The sequence below is a fragment of the Orussus abietinus genome, unplaced genomic scaffold, assembly GCF_000612105.2.
Source record: "Orussus abietinus isolate OABI.00-Male unplaced genomic scaffold, Oabi_2.0 scaffold13, whole genome shotgun sequence".
Taxonomy (NCBI): Eukaryota; Metazoa; Arthropoda; class Insecta; order Hymenoptera; family Orussidae; genus Orussus; species Orussus abietinus.
In genome coordinates, this window is record NW_019394887.1 from 1792577 (window position 1) to 1809544 (window position 16968).

The following is a 16968-nucleotide window of genomic DNA, read 5'->3' on the forward strand; positions in this document are numbered from 1 at the left end:
AACGATTTCCAGTGAGCCAACCTCGAGGAGGCCGGTCGAATCAATTGTTATACCTATTCTCGACACCTTTTGCAAATCCCCTTTCGCCTCCTTCGGGGCCAAAAGGTCCCTTCCGGGGGATTCGAGGAGGGCTCTTCGAGGTTGGCTCGATTATATCCGCCCTAAAACGCGAATTCGGTAAATGAATTTGCAGTCAGCCAACCTCGACGAAGGTACTCGTCTAAGTTATATGTATACATCTACCCTCGACGGTTCCGCTGCTCTTAGAATTCGTGAAAACCTTTTCCGAACGACCTCTCGGTTTCTTTGGGGTTAAAAAAAAGATCCCCACACCGTGGGCTCGAGGACGGCTTCGCGAGGTTGGTTCAGTGCGTACTAATTGAACGCGTACTCGGTACCACGTTCTCTAGTCTCTCCTCTGTCTCCTCTCTAAACCCTAAATAAATATATTACAACCGCGGATATTTCTTATCTTCGCCTCGAGGATCACTCCCGATATTCGTATAACACGTGATATGGCACTCATATGGCTGCTAGCCTAGCCCCAGACGGAATACAATTTTCTCAAAGTATAAAAAGAGCCGGGAAGAAAAGTTTGAACCGTATCGCGTGTCCGACATAAGATATCACGTGGAGGGCTTTCTCCGTCTAGTCTTTCCTCCGTTGGCCTCTTATTACTTCATCTACCTTACGCGACTTAGGTCGCCAAGGGGACTCCGAGATAACTCCCGACCGAACCTCGGAGGGTTCCACCAGGTCTCGAAAACTGTATCACGGCGGGCTAGGGTGGGATGACTATCGTGTGTACTTCCTATGGAATGCTACCATTAAAATAAAACGATTAGACTAATTTCCCTCCGGTTTAGAATCGTCTTTGTCAGAGACTCATCTCGCTCCTCCTCGAGGACAAGAGGGACCGTAGTTGTCGCCACGACTCTGAGGCTTAACGCGAACATACTTCGGTCAAACTTTGGCCATACGCTTTGGACCTCTATCCCGACGCTGGATCCTCGTCCCAAAATACTTGACTATTAAATGAAGATACGGCAGTTGCGGGGCGCGAATCGCCTTCATCCCTACGTTTGATTGCGGCCTCCACGTTTCAAAGGGTCCAACTAAAGTTTGAGAAGTACGCTCGCTCGCTCCCCGGGGGGGGCCAACGACGAACCCTCGCGAGTCCTTCCTTAAGGCACTGATCTCGTTCCCGGGTCCTCGATTCCGATCAAGTCCTCGTTCCACGGTGCTAAGGCACGGCCCTTAAAGTTCGAGCGAAGATTCTAAAGGCACCCTAGGTGCGTCTCGTCGACGTTACTCGGCTGGAGGCGGCGCGACACCCAACGCGCCGGTACCACCATCGAAAAAATATCTCCGTAGCGTGACTTTCGTCCCTCGGCATATTCTCTATCCCTTTCTTCGTATAAATACAGTGGACGATCGGTTAATAGGGAGCGATATCTCGGCTATTGTCTCTCTACGTCCGTCTCTCCGCGGAGAAGGATCCTTCGGTATAGCACAATATGTCTGACTCAAGTGCAACCAGCAGTTTTTCCCCTTGCTCGGGTGATAGTCAATTTCTTCCTGGCGGGCCTTTTACGCGTGGACTAGTATCGTTCTAGTACGAAAGGAATAGGGGGAAAAGCCCCGAGGGAGGGACTCGGGGAACGAAAAGGTGAGGCCTTTCGGGACTCCGGTTTCTCGGAGGACGAGAAACCTTGGAGGGAAACCGTGGTTTGGCTTGACGCAGGCACACTGCGGATACCACGGTGCTTAGACGACTTATCCATTACTCGAGTCTACTTCTCTAGCGTCTTTTAACACTTATATGGGCGAACTTCGGCGGAATAGGCGATTACGTCGGGGGTGGTCTTGCGGAGTTTCAGGGGAGGAGGTGGAAGATACACCTACTTGACGAATGCGCACAGGACCGTCCCCCTCTTATTCTCTTTCTGTCGAGCGTAGACATCCTCTAGGAATAAAAGCGCGAGACACCTAACTTAGCGTATCGGTTACACGTGTAGATACATATACATATATTAGACATCTCGGTATATCCCCCCCCGTTACTTTTAGAGTATATTCCGATATACTTTCCGCCACGTCCGTCGAAGATCCTCGGTGTCCCCGGAGCCGCGCTTCCGTCGCGTTCCTCGTTTTTTTTTTTTTTTTCTTTTACCGCCTATGCGGTCCGCCTTGCGAAAATCATCTCCCTCCTCCTCGTTCCTGGCTGGCAGTCTTTTTCGTTTAATTAAAGTATCTCAATACTGTTTGTAATACGATTATACGTACCCGGTGGGCGCGACTCTCACCCGGAAGGTATCTTTAGTACGGCTCTTGGCGACCACGTGCTCGCGTTACCGTTTACCCCTAGTGCACCCCGAAATCGTGCTCGCGGAGCTTCCCCCCGAGAGTCCGCCAGTCCTTCCCCGTCTCCGAGTCAGCGAGGAGACGACGCTCGTGCCGAGTTCACCCTCTTTGGGGTTGTCTTGTCGCCGCTCGCAACGTAGCCGACCGCTAAACCACGAACCCTCGGCCACTTTTCCGATCAACGACCGAGAGAGACGCCGGGGTTTCGGGTTTGGCCAGGGTCTCGGTTTTACCGGTCGAAGCGGCCCCACTCGACCCGTCTCGCTGGTCGCGCTTTGCATTAACTAACTAGGAGTCCCTAGAGGCCAGACGGAACGGCTACGCGTCCCTGGGCGCATCTCCGCGAGTAGGTACTATAACTACGTTAAGGCGAGTACTGCCGCGTGTGTCGGCTCTATTAAATAAAACGATGTGTCTTTTTCGTGCTAAAGCTATACGGATACGCGTCGTCGTCTTGTCGTCTCGGACCTCCGTAGGTGGACGCATTTAACTACTAGCGAGGTGGGAATCGCCTCCCCTGGGAGCGGACCGAGATCCCTCGCCACCCGCGCGAGGAGAGTAGGACGTTCGGGCGTTTCGGGGAATGTCGGGGTCCTGGGAAGGGACGAGAACCTTGAGGAGCCTCTAACCGTCGAGTCGCCGTCGACGGTGCTACGCCGCGGACCTTAGCCGTCCATGTGGCGGTACTTGTGGGCCGACATCTGGGCCAGACCCAACACTGCGTACTGGCACTGGAGGCAGTGGTAGTGGGTCTGCTTCCCCGAGTGCTGGCACTGGACCGCTCCGCAGGGCTGGCTGGGCGTGAACTTCTGGAACCCGGCCGCCGCGATGCTGTCCAGCTTCGCGTGTTGGCGCCGGTGTCCTACGACCTTGTTCGTGTCGGTGCAGACGAAGTCGCACTTCAGGCAGTGGAAGTGCGAGGCCTTGTTCTGCATGGAGCCCAGGGAGGAGGTGTACGCGCACTGGGACCTTCCGCAGGGAACATTGGCTCGGTACTGCTGGAAGTCCCCGCCCATGAGAGTGTCCAGGCGCTCGTGTCGGGCGGTGTGCTGGACGAACCGGGTTTTGTCGCAGAACGAATACCCGCAGTCCTGGCGCATGCAGTGGAAGTGGGTCTGGTGCTCCCGGTAGCCGCAGTGCGGGTACCTGCAATCCTCGTTGAACCTGAACCTGACGTACCCCTCGGGAACGGGCTCGTCCTTCAACATCCTCATGGAGTGGTGGAGTCTCTGCTTCTTGGCTTCCGGAGAAGAGTCGGAGGGCGACAGGGCCCTCTTCCCTCCCATCTTCAAGTTGGCCGCTAGCGAGGCCAGGGGGTTTTCGTCCCTGGACGGCGGAAGGAAGTTGCCCGGAGGCAGACCCGGAGCGAACATCAACCCCGGACCGCCGGCATACATTCCCCCGTGTTGCAGAAACGGGGGAAGGGCCTGGTTCATCAGCGCTATTTGCTGGTTCATCGCGGCCATTACCGCCGGACTCGGGAAGTGGAAGCCGTGGCTCAGGTCCAGCTCGAAGCCGGAGGGGGCCGGGGATTGCTGGAGATTCTGCGCCAGGGCCTGAGGGATTTGGCCGTTCTCGTTCCCTTCGGCCATGGCACCGTTGCCCTCGTCTCGGTTGACTTCGGCTTGTTCCTTCTTCACCCCCGGCATCCCTTGAGAGCCGGAGTCGCTGCTGCATCGGGGACTCTCCAGCTTGACCTCCTTCACCTGCACCTGCTGACCCATCTGACCCAGAGTCTGCTGCATCTGACGGTGCATGTTCTGGAAGTTCTGGATGTTCTGAGCCATTTGAGCGTTTTGGGCCATGAAATCGTGCTTCTGGGAGAGCTCGGCCAGGTAGTCGTGCCGCACCGCCCCCCGACTCTGGGAGGCCAGGTCGTGCTGTTGACTCAGGATGGCCCCGGTCGAGTGTTTGGCTATGTGCGCCACCAGTCGATCCAGCTCCGAGAACGCTTGATTGCACGCGTTGCAGTGATAGTGGTTCTTGCGCTTCAGCTTGCAAAAGGGTCTGCTGCAGCTTTGCTCGGGGCCGTAGAGGGTGTGCGGCGAGGCGCTCGTCGACGGAAGGACCTGGGTCTCTGTAACGGGAAGACACGCGTTAAGAAGGAACGCTTTCACGGAGCGGAGGGGCGGCCACGGTTGACTACAGAGTACAAATACGATGGTCGAAGCACAAAACGTCATACACGAACCTTGGTGCACGGAAGCTCGCATGGATAGCATGGCGCCCGGAAGTGCGGGTTCGCTCGGCGGTCCGCTGACCGGATAATAGGTGCCTGCCGCCCTCACCACTAGCAACAATCAACCAAACAACCAACACTTCAAATACCTCCCACTATGATACAACCACCGCAGAGTAGATACGTTCTAGGTCAAACGTAAAAAAAGAAAAAAAGAATAGATGCGCCAAGAGACATCCGGGTGTCCTCTAATCGCTATACGTTTCGATGGTACCGGGGGTGCGACTACGTGCAAACTCTTCATGCATACTCGTTGTGACTTCATATCGTCTGTACTACGATCACTACTGACAAAACTCGGCTACGAGTGGCGATGGTCGTCAAGTCTAACGTTTGCAACGTCTCCGGTCGGGGTTCGACCGAGACTTGCGCCGATTCGAATCGTTTCGACGGTTTCACCGACATGTCGGTTCGCACCCTCGAGAAACCCCAAGACCTAGGGCGAGTCGAAACGATTCGAAAGACTTGATTTCCATCGCTGTCTACGAGGGGCTTCAACGGGGAGTTTCTTTGCGGGGATCCTTACCGGTAGTCTTGCTGGCATCGGGACTAGGAACCTCGGATTTCTTGTCCTCGGTCGCGGGTTTGTTCTCCTCCGAGCCGTCTTCCGACTTGACTATCAGGTCGGCGGGATTCTTCACTTGTATTCTGGGCTTGATCTCCTGCAGGAGACTCTGGCACTGCGTCTGCGTCTCCTGGTTCATCTCCGTGACGGGGGTCTCGGAACGAGTGGAGTGTTGCTTCTCGTGCAGGGACATCGTCGAGTACCTCACGAAGGTGTAGGCGCAATTTGGTCTGGTACAGTGGAAGTGCCGGTTGACCCGGTTGCTGTAGCACCCGGGGAGCCGGCAGTCCACCATCTTGTCGAAGAAGGCGAACCCGGGGAGGATGTCGACGTTGTCGTGGAAGTCCTTGCTGTGCATCAGCAGCTGATCGGGCCTGTCGGTGCAGAAGTGACACCTGGGCTGAGAGCAGTGGTGATGCCTGGTGGAGCGCAGCACGCAGGCGACGTCGGGACACCCCTCGGGGTTGTACGTGGAGAACCCTTCGGGCTCCCCCAGGCTGTTCGAGGGCGACACGCTCCCGTCCCGGTCGTCCGGCTGAGGGGTAGGCGCGTTGCTGGACGCGGGCTTGGGCAGCTTGAAGCTGGTGAAGATGGCCTGCGGCGTGTCCTGGGTATGCGTGGCGGGGTCTCCGCCGGACCAGATCTCGATGACCCGGTTCTTCGGTGGCCGGCCGCGTTTCCGCCTGAACATCGCATCGATGTTGGTCAGGTGGGTGAGGGTAACGTCCGGAGACAGGGCGTGGGAGGAGCACGAGAGGTTGAGCTGCCTGCTGTACTCGTGGATCTTGTAGTGCTGCAGCCTCCGGAAGGGCTTGTCCGTCGAGAGGATGACCTCGCGGCAGTTCTCCCAGGTGCAGTGGTAGTGCTTCTCCTTGTCGGCATAGGGGCAGCCTTCCTCACAGCCGCCCTCCTCGAAGTAGGCGTCGGTTACGCGCTCCTGGGTCTCGTGCTCCCGGAGGTGGTCCCGGACCTCGCGAGGGTCCCGCAGGGTGGCACCGCAGCGGTCCAGGCCGCAGTGGTGGTGATCCCTGGCCAGCTGACAGGGGCACTCGGCGCCTGCAGGCGCCAGGTAGGCCAGCTCAGCCGGGGTGAGCTGCCGCTGATCGGCCGTCGTTGCGGCGGCGGCTGCGACGACGGCAGTGGCGGCGGAGGTCGAGGAGGCCGCGGCCGAGGAGCCGAGCGCCGCGGCAGGCGCCGTCAGGTCCATGGCGAGGTCACTCGCGCTTTGGAAGGAGTCGTCCATCGAGTAGTAGTCCATCGAGTAGGGCGAGCCCCTGCCCTCGTTGGAGCTCTCGCCGTTCAGGCTCAGCGCCATGGTCTGGGGCCCGAGGTCGTCGGGGGCCCAGGACCCCGGGGGGCGGGCGCCCCCGACCGAGCCCAGACTCCCCTGCTTGTACTTCCGGTAGGCCAGCTCGGTCTCGTGCCTCTCGTGCTTCCGCTTGTGCGAGTAGAGCTGGCTGGCCGAGTGGAGGACGTAGCTGCAGTGCGGACGGATGCAGTGGATGTGGTTGCACACCTTGGAGAAGCGGCACTGCTCGAAGGAGCACGCCTCGGACTTCATGAACTTCTTAAAGCCGTCCCGCGAGAGCTGCTCGTCCTTGATGTGGTAGGACTTGTGCTTCTCTGTAAAGTGACAAGGAAAGCGCGATGAGTCTCGGAGGCCGGTTTCCGGTCCCGGGCGACGCGGGATCGCATAGTTACCCATGTCGGCCTTGTTCTTGAAGGTGAACCGGCAACCGGGACGCCTACAGTGGAAGTGCGTCGTCCTCTGTCCTGCGAAGGGACAGTGATCAGCTCCGCAACTCTCGGTAGCTCTAAACCGCTGAAAACCTTCCTGAATAATAGCCGAATCCTTACGGTGATAGTTGGCGTGCATCTGCACGTCGGACGTCGATATGTAAACCTTGTCGCAGTTTTCGTGGATGCAGTGGTAGTGGGTTTGTTTCCGGTTGTGGGGACACGCTCGCCCGGGGTGCCTCTCCGAACAGTCGTCCGTGGGCGAGTACCTCATGAAACCGTGCTGCAAGGACTCGTCCCTCTTTTTGTGCCACTTGAAGTGCCTGATCATCTCCTCCTTTTTCACGAACACCCTACCACTGCAATCCAAGCAATGGAAGTGCTCGCGGCACCCGAGTTCCTTGCAGTACGAGCTTCCGCACTCCTGCCCGGAGGAGTACCTCCTCACGTATCGCGAATAATCGATTATCGGCTGGGGTACCGTCGATTTCGTACCGCCGATCAGGGGGTCCGCCACGGGGGACATGCTCTGTCTGAACAGTGCTGAAACAGAAAATCACGGTTCCGTTTATAAGAACGTCGTACACTGGGCGGGATTGCTCCCGCGGCTCGATATCCTATCTTTGGTAAGAGTGAAATATAACCCTAATTCCTCCCTTCTGGAAATTATACTAGATTAGAGTTAGAAAATCGACCTGCTGGACGGCGGTCAAACGGACCTCTTCGACAGGAGTCTCGTTCGCGAAAGTAGTATCTACCTTATCTACCGAGATAAACCGCCGATTTTATTGCGATACCGACCGCTGGCTCGCTCGTATCCTGCAACGAATGAGCAGTATTACTGCGCTCGCGTTATCCGCCGTTGAGGACACGCTTCCCACTGGTTACGCCAGATGTCGCCACGGTCACGTTTCGAGGTGGCGAACGCGCGACGCGGTCCGCGTTACTTCCGCCAGACGTCGCCAAGCTCGAGTTCGAGCGCCGCGGCCGCGCGCGACCAAGTTCCTACGGCTATTGGTAGATGTCGCCACGAGGGCGTTCGAAGGTATCGTCGCGTGGTGCGACTTCCGATACGCATATCGAGAGTTATGAGCGGGCCGTTCGCCGACCCACGCTCTTCGGAGGGCGCGTTAGAAGGGCCGAAAACTGGTTGGCCTGCCGGCGGTCGCCGCGGACCGAAAGGGATCGTTCGGAGTGGGGAAAAAAATCTTAAGGCCAGAGGAGAAGAATGGTCTCGCGAGGTAAAAAACTATCGGCCGATCGCAATACGCGTATGCACAATGGCGTCGCGCAAGGGTGCCAGGATCGCGGCCAGGGTCGAGCGAGAGGTTACACCTCGATTATCTAATTGTCGAGGACGTCTCGGGACGACGTTAGGTTAGGTTAGATTTCGTAGGATCGGCCCGATTGATAGAATCGCGACCCCGGGAGCGGGAAAGTTATTTTTGATCGGTTTTTGGAGGTGTCCGTTAGCGATCCAAAATGGCGGCGACCGGGAAACGGACCAAGCGTAGGCGCGGAGCTCGAAACTCGTATTCTGCGAGATCTACGGGACATATAAGGACTTGTCAATAGTAGACGCGTATATTTAAATTCCTTCAACACTTGTCGGTTACTTTGACATCGCGATTCGGTCATGTTGATCTGCCGCGGAGGGACGAAGAAAGCCGGGACAGGGGGGGCGTGTTCCAGGTGGACCCCGACCACGCGACGACGGAAGCATCGGATAAGTCAACGATGACGGAACCCTCGATCGCGTAACGCCAATGTTTCGCGCCGAGTCTCGGAAGAGACCCGGAGTGGCTCTTGGAGAGCGAGGGCATCGTCAATACCTCACTTATGTATTTTATTTAACATTAAGTAAAATACTTCTCTTAAGTATTTTATGTAACATTCAAGTGAAATACTTCACTTATGTATTTTATTTAACATTGAGCAAAATACTTCCCTTATATATTTTACGTAACATTAAGCAAAATACTTCCCTTAGGTATTTTATGTAACATTCAAGTAAAATACGTCCCTTAAGTATTTTACATAACATTCAAGTGGAATACTTCCCTTATGAATTTTACGTAACATTAAGCAAAATACTTCTTTTAAGTATTTTACGTAACATTCAAGTGAAATACTTTTCTTAAGTATTTAACGTAATATTCAAGTGAAATACTTCCCATAAGTATTTTATATAACATTCTTTCAAAAAAATGAGTTTATCAGTTATTTCACGCCATATTATTTCAAACGAAATTAATTCAATGTAATTGAATTAAAAACAAAAAATATATGAGTTAGACCACTTTCATAATTATGGGCACATATCGTGTCTGGCACTTTTCGCCAGTGCACCGAGGGCCGATATATCGGCCTCCGGCACTGAAAGGGTTAAAACCGAGAAATCGGGCGAAACCGAGCGACGTCGGCCCCATATCGGCCGCGACTCGCGCGGGGGAGGAGCGAGGGCACTCGCGCGATTCCTCGGGGCAGGAATACCGAGAGGACGCGGACGAAAATGCCGGGACGCGCGCGGCGGCGGCGCCGATTCCGAGAAATACTTGCCGACGTTTGAATGCGTTCAGGAACGAGTTTAAAAATTGTCGAATATTTCTCGAGACGCGCGGCGTGCCCGGCCATCTCTCGGCCCCTCCCCGGGGAGTATTATACGAGGACTCTCGTTCCGCGTTTCTCGTCTCGCGCGCGCGCGCTCTCTCTCTCGAGCGAGCGACCGAGCGAGCGCGAGGAGGAAGAGGCGAAAGAGGAGGAGAGGGCGCTGGCGTCGCCAGGCGAACGAGAGAAACGGCCCGGAGCGGCGGCGGGGCGCGAGTATGCGCCAGTATGCGCGAGTATGCGCGAGTGCGCGTCGGCGAAGGCCGGGGCGGCGGCGGGGAGGGGACACCGGACCCAGCGAGTGGGGGGAGGATTCGGCGAGCATTATGCTCCGGCATTATATCCGTCCGAGAGAGCCATACGGGACCTCCGAATATGCGGAGGGACACGACACTTTTGCAGGCCTCTTTGCGCGGCCGGCGTCGCCGACGGCCGACTTTTCCCTCTTGTTGCCACGCCACCTCCAAGGGCGCGTAGAGCGGCGGGAACGACCGCTTCCTCGGGGACCTCGGCCGACCTCCGCTCCCTACGTGGGTGCAAGGTAGCAGGCCGCTTGCCAAAACCCGGGGTGCGTCGGTGGCCGAGCACAAAGCCGCCTTCGAGAGACTCGGCCACGAGGGAAAGGGGGCGAGAGATCGATTCGACGGTCTCTCCTTCCTCCGAGGGTCCATTCTCAAGTTTGCCGGATCACGGAGAGTCCTAATTGAGTACGCTCGGGGTCTAATTGAAACGACGCGCCTCGGGAATAATGGATCCTGAGCCGCGTTAAATGGCTTCTTTATGCTCTTGGATGGTCCCCTAGGGAGCCGTGCCAAGACGTATCGAGCTCTAGGTGCTCGCGGTACTCATCGGAGCCTTGAAGACTCGGACGACGGCGTCGGATGATCGATCTCGGGGATCCGGTGGGCGATCGATCGCCTCCAATTTGCCGGCTTCGCGAGGCCGACCGCGAGCATTGACCACCAATCTGGAAAACCTCCTGGGGACCAAAATCCCCCCGTTCGCCGTCCAAACCAACGATCCCTCCTCAAACGTAAACGCTCGAAATCTCGAGGGAAAGGGGTTATTTTTTTTTTTTTTTTTGTACGCCGGAGGAGGAGAGAAAGAGACGAGGGAATCGCGGGCTCTCGAAGGGTCACCAGATGCGCCACCCACGCTCGGCGAAGCCGTCCCGGGGTTTTGAATGAGAATACGAAAAACGTGACGGGGCTTAAAGAGCAAATCTTAAAAATATGAGAAACCCCGGGACGCGAGGGGCGTCCCTTCCCCCCCTCCTCAGCCCCCTCCGGGGCCCGCGTCCCGGGCCCTCCGGCTTCCTCCCTTTCAGGCGGAACCCTTTATTCTACGTTCTTAAAACTCTCGGAGCTCGGCGAAAGGGGTTTAAAATTTTCAAAAAGCCGATCCTGAAAAGGCCCCGTATTTCAAACGGGCCTCTCCTTTTTTTATCATTTAATCCGCAGCGCGGATGAATAACCCTTTATAACGGCGAGCTTGCACGTAGCGCTGGCCTACATGCCCGAAAATCGCGACCGCGATTACGGCGGCATATCCCGCGTCCGTTGGCCCCGCGTGCGGACGGCCGTCGAGTGGAGGGTCCCCGGCTCGGCTCTCGAGAGGTCCCGAACGTCGAGGAACCTCCCAACGGATCGATCTCGACGGTGCCCGGAAAAGGCCGGGCCCGGCAGAAGGGTTGCGCCGGGGAGGCGGCGGAGAGGCGGCGGATACTAAACTATTCTCAGATGCGCGAGTGTCGCCGACTTATTGTCCTCTCGGGGCGAGGTAAGCCGAAAAGCGAGGAGACGAGAGGCCCGGCGTTATTTCTGTCAAAATTACGTTATGGTCGCCATTTTCCCGGTCCGCGTAGGCCGGGAGCGGTGCCGTCGTTTAGCACCTTCCCCGAGCGGCCGCGCGGAGCCGGGAGGGGGCGAGCCGGCCGTTTGGTCAGTGGCGGGACGCGCCGACCAGAATAAACGGGTGCCGCTCTCTCTCTCTCTTTCTCTCCCTCTCTCTCATTATAATTAGTGCGCTCGGTCGGTTAGCACCAACCTCGGGAGATCTATGAACGAGGAAATCGGCCCCGAGGTTGGCACTCCCGCTCGCGTCCGCCGATCTCCGGCGGTAATTGCCCGGGGGATTTATCGCCGCGGTTTTCCGCGGATCGGGCGCGATGCCCCACGAGAACCCCTGAAAGGGGGGCCTCGTCTTCGGGGGGTGACGGCCACGTTAGCGGCGACGGCGGCCCGGAGGAACGGACGGACCCTCTAGGGGACCGCCGACCGAAATAAACGTACCGTTCTCCGATTCGCGGCGGACCGCTCATTATAATTAGTGCGGCGGGTTCTCATGGTTGGTTAGCCCGGTCCTGGCGTCGAGCCCCGTTCACTTCCAAGCCTCGGGACCCGCGGACGAGGAGGACCGCCTCGGCGACGATCCTCCGCCGTCGGCGCGAGTCCTCGCTTCCGCTCTAGGGGGCCGGGGGAAGGGCCCGAGGTCGCCAATAGAGAGAGAGAAAGAGATTCGAAGTCCTCCGAGGCGAAGGCCGCACCAATTAGCGTCCTCCTCGTTCGCGCCTCTCCGAAAGCCGGCGGACGCGAGGCGTCCGTTCCTTCTCCGGATCGTCCCGAAAGGACCGAAATCCAGGCCGGGGCGGCGGGTGTTTCGTTCCCCTTTTAATTGGGCGCCCCGATAATAAAGAGCGTTCGGGGCCGGGATCGTTTTACTCGGGGGCTTTCGATTTTAATCGGCCGGTGCCCCCCAACGTCCCGGCCTCGACTATGGATTTTTCGAGGCCGCGCTCGGCCACCCCTTTGGGTGGCGGGTCCGGACCCCCCCGGGCACCCCGGATCCCCGCATGTAACGTTAAACCCCCGGGTACGAGGAAGCGGGAGCGAAAAACCGAGTAGGCGTAGCCCCCTCGGCCCCTCGGCCCGCCATCTTTGAAAATAAACAGAATCGAACCCTTTCTACAAATTCAAATGGAGCCCACGGGCCGAGGGGAGAGCTCCCGCCCTTTGTTCCCGGTGCCCTTGGACGCGGCGCTCCCTCGCCTCGCGAGGTCGATTCGGCCCGAAATCGCGCCACGGATCGGCGGCCCGCTGTCAAAACAGAAATCCGACGCCAAGGCGCCGAGCCTTTTTCCTGAAAAATTGGAAGAGGCCCCCCCCCCGCGCGATTTATGGACCCGCGACCCGACTCGATCGAGGGCGAGTGCGCCGGCGCGTCCGACGTCTCGCCCCTTCCCCGACGGCGATCGGCTATTTTTCACCGGGCATTGGCAGCTCGGGTGGTTTCGAAAGAGCGCGCGCGAGGCACGGTCGCTGCCTCGCGCGTCGGCTAATTAAATTTAGAATATTTTTTAAATTTCTCCGATTCCGCTCGGATGATTTGGCAGCCGGCTCGGTGCTCGCCCTCCCGCTCCCCGGTCGCCCTAGCGCGGTGCGTCTCCGCGCGCTCTTGCAAAACGATTCCGACGAGCGTCGCCCTCCCCTCCACCCCCTCCTTCGCGAGCGCCGCCGTTTTAGGTTAGGCCTAGCGCTAAAACAATCGGCGCTCCTCGTTCCCGAGCTGCCTTCCTTTCCTTTTTTTTTCTTTTTTTTTTCTCTTTTCTCGAGCGTCGAGTAAGCCCCTCCGGCCCGGAATCCCGCTCGACGGACGTCCGGAAGTCGGGCCGCGGAATTCCGAGGCGGCCTCGCGGAAATCGGGGGAACTCGCGGCTCCGGGAATCGCATCTGGAGCCGGTCGAACGAACGACGTGCCATAATACGTCGGCATCTTCGAATCTCGTCGCGGGCTTTAATTACCCTTGACAAGAGACGACGAGCGACAGCTGTTGGGCGTTCGACAAATCGCCCGTCGGAAAGGCTCCCCGTCTCTTTCTCTCCGTTTCTCCCCTCCTCGGCCACGGGGAGCTGGTTTGAAATTCCCTCCGCGTACGGGGACCGATTTATCGACCGAGTCGATCGACCTCGGGAAACCTCCGGAGGACTCCCTTTCGGGGGATCCTGCTCCTTAACCTTTTTCTCGCGCCCGGAACGCGGGGGTCGGCTGCCGAATGACGAAGAGGACGGCCAGGAGAGGACGCCGGGGCCTAATTAACCGAACTCTCGATCGGCGATTCGTCCGCCGATCGGCACTCGGGGAGGGAGATGGAATCGATCGGCGATCGCCACTATTCCCGGCTCGGGTCGGACGTTCCCGACTCCTTTTTCCTTCCCTCTCAAATGTCCTAATCTTAGCCGGAACAAAGAAAGGAGCAATGACGTTTATTCTCGTCACGGACTCGATGATTTGCTGCCAGGAGCGTATCCGCGACCCCGAGGCGTCGGCGTTACCGAATCGGAGGGTCTAGTAGGAGCGATTCCGGAGGAGCGATCGCCGATCGGACCTCGCTATTTCCGTCCTGGCGGGACGCGGCCGGGATTTTTCCCCCGAGAAGGAGGCGACGCGAGGGAGGATTCCGATCGGGGATTTGGCAATAAAAATGCGGCGATCGTAAGGCAAATTGCGAAACCATCGACGGACTCGCGCGGCGCAGTTGGCCGCCTGGCCCCGATCGGTTCGGGATCGGGAAAACTATTGGCAATCGCATACCGTCCTCGAAACGAGGAATCCATCGCCGAGCCCGATCCCGAAGCCTCGAAACGCAGCCCCGCCATTTTTGCGCGGCCCAATTTTTACCCTGGCTCGAGTCTCTACTACGAGTCTTTCGAATTCGGTTCCGCGGGACGTGGGCGAGTCCCAAGTCCGGGACGTCCCGAGGGAAGGTCGCGAATAGGCGACGGCCGGTCTCCGGGATCGGGAAGATCCCCCGGGCAATGTCGAGGGACCCGAGACGGAGAACGGCCGCACGTGGGAGCGCCGGAACGAGCAAATAACCGAAGATCCGAGCGGGTCGCGCGACATCCGGTTGGACTATTTCGAGAATCCGATCTCGAACCGAAAGAGGGCAGGCCGCTCGTTAAGGAGGCGGGAAAAAGAGACGGCAGTTTCCGTCGTTCCGCGTTCTCGCGGAGGACCGTTTACCCGGCAGCCGTCCCGGGGCCCGGGTGGCTTTGTTTCCCGCCTCCGATGACCGCAGGGGCCGCTTAGCTTGAGCGCGGCCGCGTTTCCGCGTGGGAATTCCGCGGCGCTAGGATTTAACGCGAGCTCGAGGGAAACCCAACACCCAAGGGCGCCGATCGAAGGGCCGATCGCCTTCGGGGATTCGGGCAGCGACCGAGTCGCGGTACCAGAAGAAACATGGCGACGGCATTCCGCGCCGAGAGGGAGGCCCGACGTGGGGTTTCGCGGGGCGCATTCGGCGGATGTCGAGGCGCGTTCCTCGCTACGCCGGTGCTTTTGCCCGGTGGCCCCCAAGCGACTCTCCACCGGGCGAAATTAGTAAAAACTCGGGCAGCGATATAAATTAGGCCGGTGCGAGATGCCGCCCGGGCGCCCAGGGTCACCGGAGGACCCGCGATAAATCTCTGATATAACGTTTCCTATCCGCCGCCTCCCTCGGCCCCCCTCGATACCCACTTTTTACCGCAGGAACGCGAATTCGGCCCGACTACCGAGACGCTCCTCTTCTTACGAGCCCTCCGGGCGGCGCCGCTCCACCTCGACGGCAGCGTCCCCGCGCTCCTGGGGGCTCTATCGGATCCACCAGGTCCACTGGAGGAACCGCTTTTTTCCCATTATTCCGCGCTTCCGAACCTTCTCGGGGCGTTTATTCTAAACGGAACGAGGATCTGGGGAAGGTGCTCTCGGCGACACGGAAACCGCGGGAAGGCCGCTCGTGGGTGCACAGGAGACCTTTCGAAGGAGCGCGGCCCTTCTGGTGCGGCTCCTCCGCGCGCTCGCCTCCGGCTGACTCTCGCAGCGTGCCCCGGTTATTTATTCTAGCTCCCGTTTATGCTTTATTTGTTATTTGCCCAGCCTTAGCCGTGCCTCTCGCGCTGCCAACCCACGAGGCCGCGCACCTTGCTTCCTTATCTGCGTTCCTGAGCTAATCTTCGGCGGTAGAGGCGGACTCGCCGACTTACCTCGCGGGGACGGCTCGCCGTGGTGAAACTCCACCTTGTGAATGCTAATGCGTAAGAAGCTCGGTGTTAAGGTGAAGTGAAACTCCCCCCCGAAATCAGTCGATCCGAATGAGACATTTTTTTTTAAGGGTATTGCATCAAGCCTTGACAAAAACATTAACACATGACCCGCGAGCACCTAGGATTTATCCCGACACTTTTGAAAATTTGTGTGAAAGCGAAAATTTAGTTGGCATGGAAATCACAGATGGCGCAGGGGGTCCCTCTGCAGTCAATTAGGGCCTCAGAAACCATGAATCCAGGTGATTTCTGGAGTTTCAATTAGATTTCTTTATCATTATCGTACGGAAACGACAGATAGAGTACGAAATTTAGTGCAATACCCAATATGATTCGACACGACTGTCAATATAAAAAGGAACGCCGGCAACGTAGGGTATTTAGAAAAGTCCTTACCGACGTCGATCAACTCCTTCGGGGTGTTTCACTTCGCCTTAAATGCGCTCGGCTTGGGCCCTAGGTACCGCGTTGGATGTACTCGTAATTTTGCGGTATATTCTCGAAACCCTTTCCCTTTCCCCGGGGATTTGTCATTCGCGAGGTCTTTTCAACGTCCGACGACGACCTTTGGAAGTGAACCTCGCCATCGTCGGAGAAAGTAGGAGCCATTAGGGATCGAGGTACCCGTTCTAGGGTCCTCGATCCCCGCGACTTCGTGGCTGCGTACCTTGCGGTTAATCCGCGCAGGACGGAGAGAACCGCGAGGTCACCGCGTATCGGCTCGGCCATATTAGGGAACGTCCGATGGCGAGGCCGGAGGCTTATCGCCGCCAGGAATACCGGGTCCGTGTAACGCGCGAAGCGACGTCGTCCCTCTCGAGGTGGAGATCGGGGCGCGTCCTCGCTTCCGGGCCTCGACCGGGCGGAAGTGGCGGCGCGCCGGCGCACAGGTGGCCTCCCGTTCGCACCTAGCGCGCGTGCGCGCGACCGCGCGCGCGCCGATAGCGGTAGGTAACGCCGTTTAACGGAAGCGCCTGCCGTTCCGAGCAAACCGAGCGTGGCCACCGGCGCGAGAGGGCGGCACGCGTACGCGCGCGCGGTCTTACCCGAGGAATCACGGCGAAAGGAGAAGGAAAAATCGGAAGAGGAGGAAAGCAAGAGGAATCGGCCGACGACGGAGGAAAAGGGACGGCGAGAGCGCGTAAACGGGGGGGGGCTCGAGGGACCCGACGAGAGAAAGGACCGAACGGGAAGGGCGGAGCGAAAGAGAGGACGAGAGGGACGGAGAGAGTGCCAGCTCGAGAAAGAGAGAATAATACGTTAAACCAGCAACCAGCAACTACTCTAATTGGCCACTTTGTCCATTTATTCGATTTATTTAAATTATGGGACAATTGACAGTAGGCATTCTATTTTTTAAATCTCCCCGGGCA

The 16968-nt window shown here is 58.0% G+C and overlaps 1 protein-coding gene across 3 annotated transcripts in view; it reads right to left on the reverse strand.

Annotated features, from left to right (window-relative positions):
* Window positions 1-2150: 2150 nt before the first annotated feature.
* The window catches only part of LOC105698149 (zinc finger protein castor homolog 1), a 53449-nt gene continuing 38631 nt past the window's right edge, over window positions 2151-16968 (reverse strand). Inside the window, exons 7-11 of one of the 3 annotated variants that reach the window (XM_012422163.1) lie at window positions 7026-7448; window positions 6870-6941; window positions 5130-6791; window positions 4556-4654; window positions 2151-4441 (exon numbers count right to left, since the gene is read on the reverse strand). In XM_012422163.1, coding sequence (XP_012277586.1) covers window positions 3030-4441; window positions 4556-4654; window positions 5130-6791; window positions 6870-6941; window positions 7026-7448 — 3668 coding nt within the window. In that variant the 3' untranslated portion in view covers window positions 2151-3029. Of the gene's footprint in view, window positions 4442-4555; window positions 4655-5129; window positions 6792-6869; window positions 7449-16968 lie in introns of all 3 variants that reach the window. The other 2 variants (XM_012422153.1, XM_012422171.1) reach the window with 2 other exon arrangements.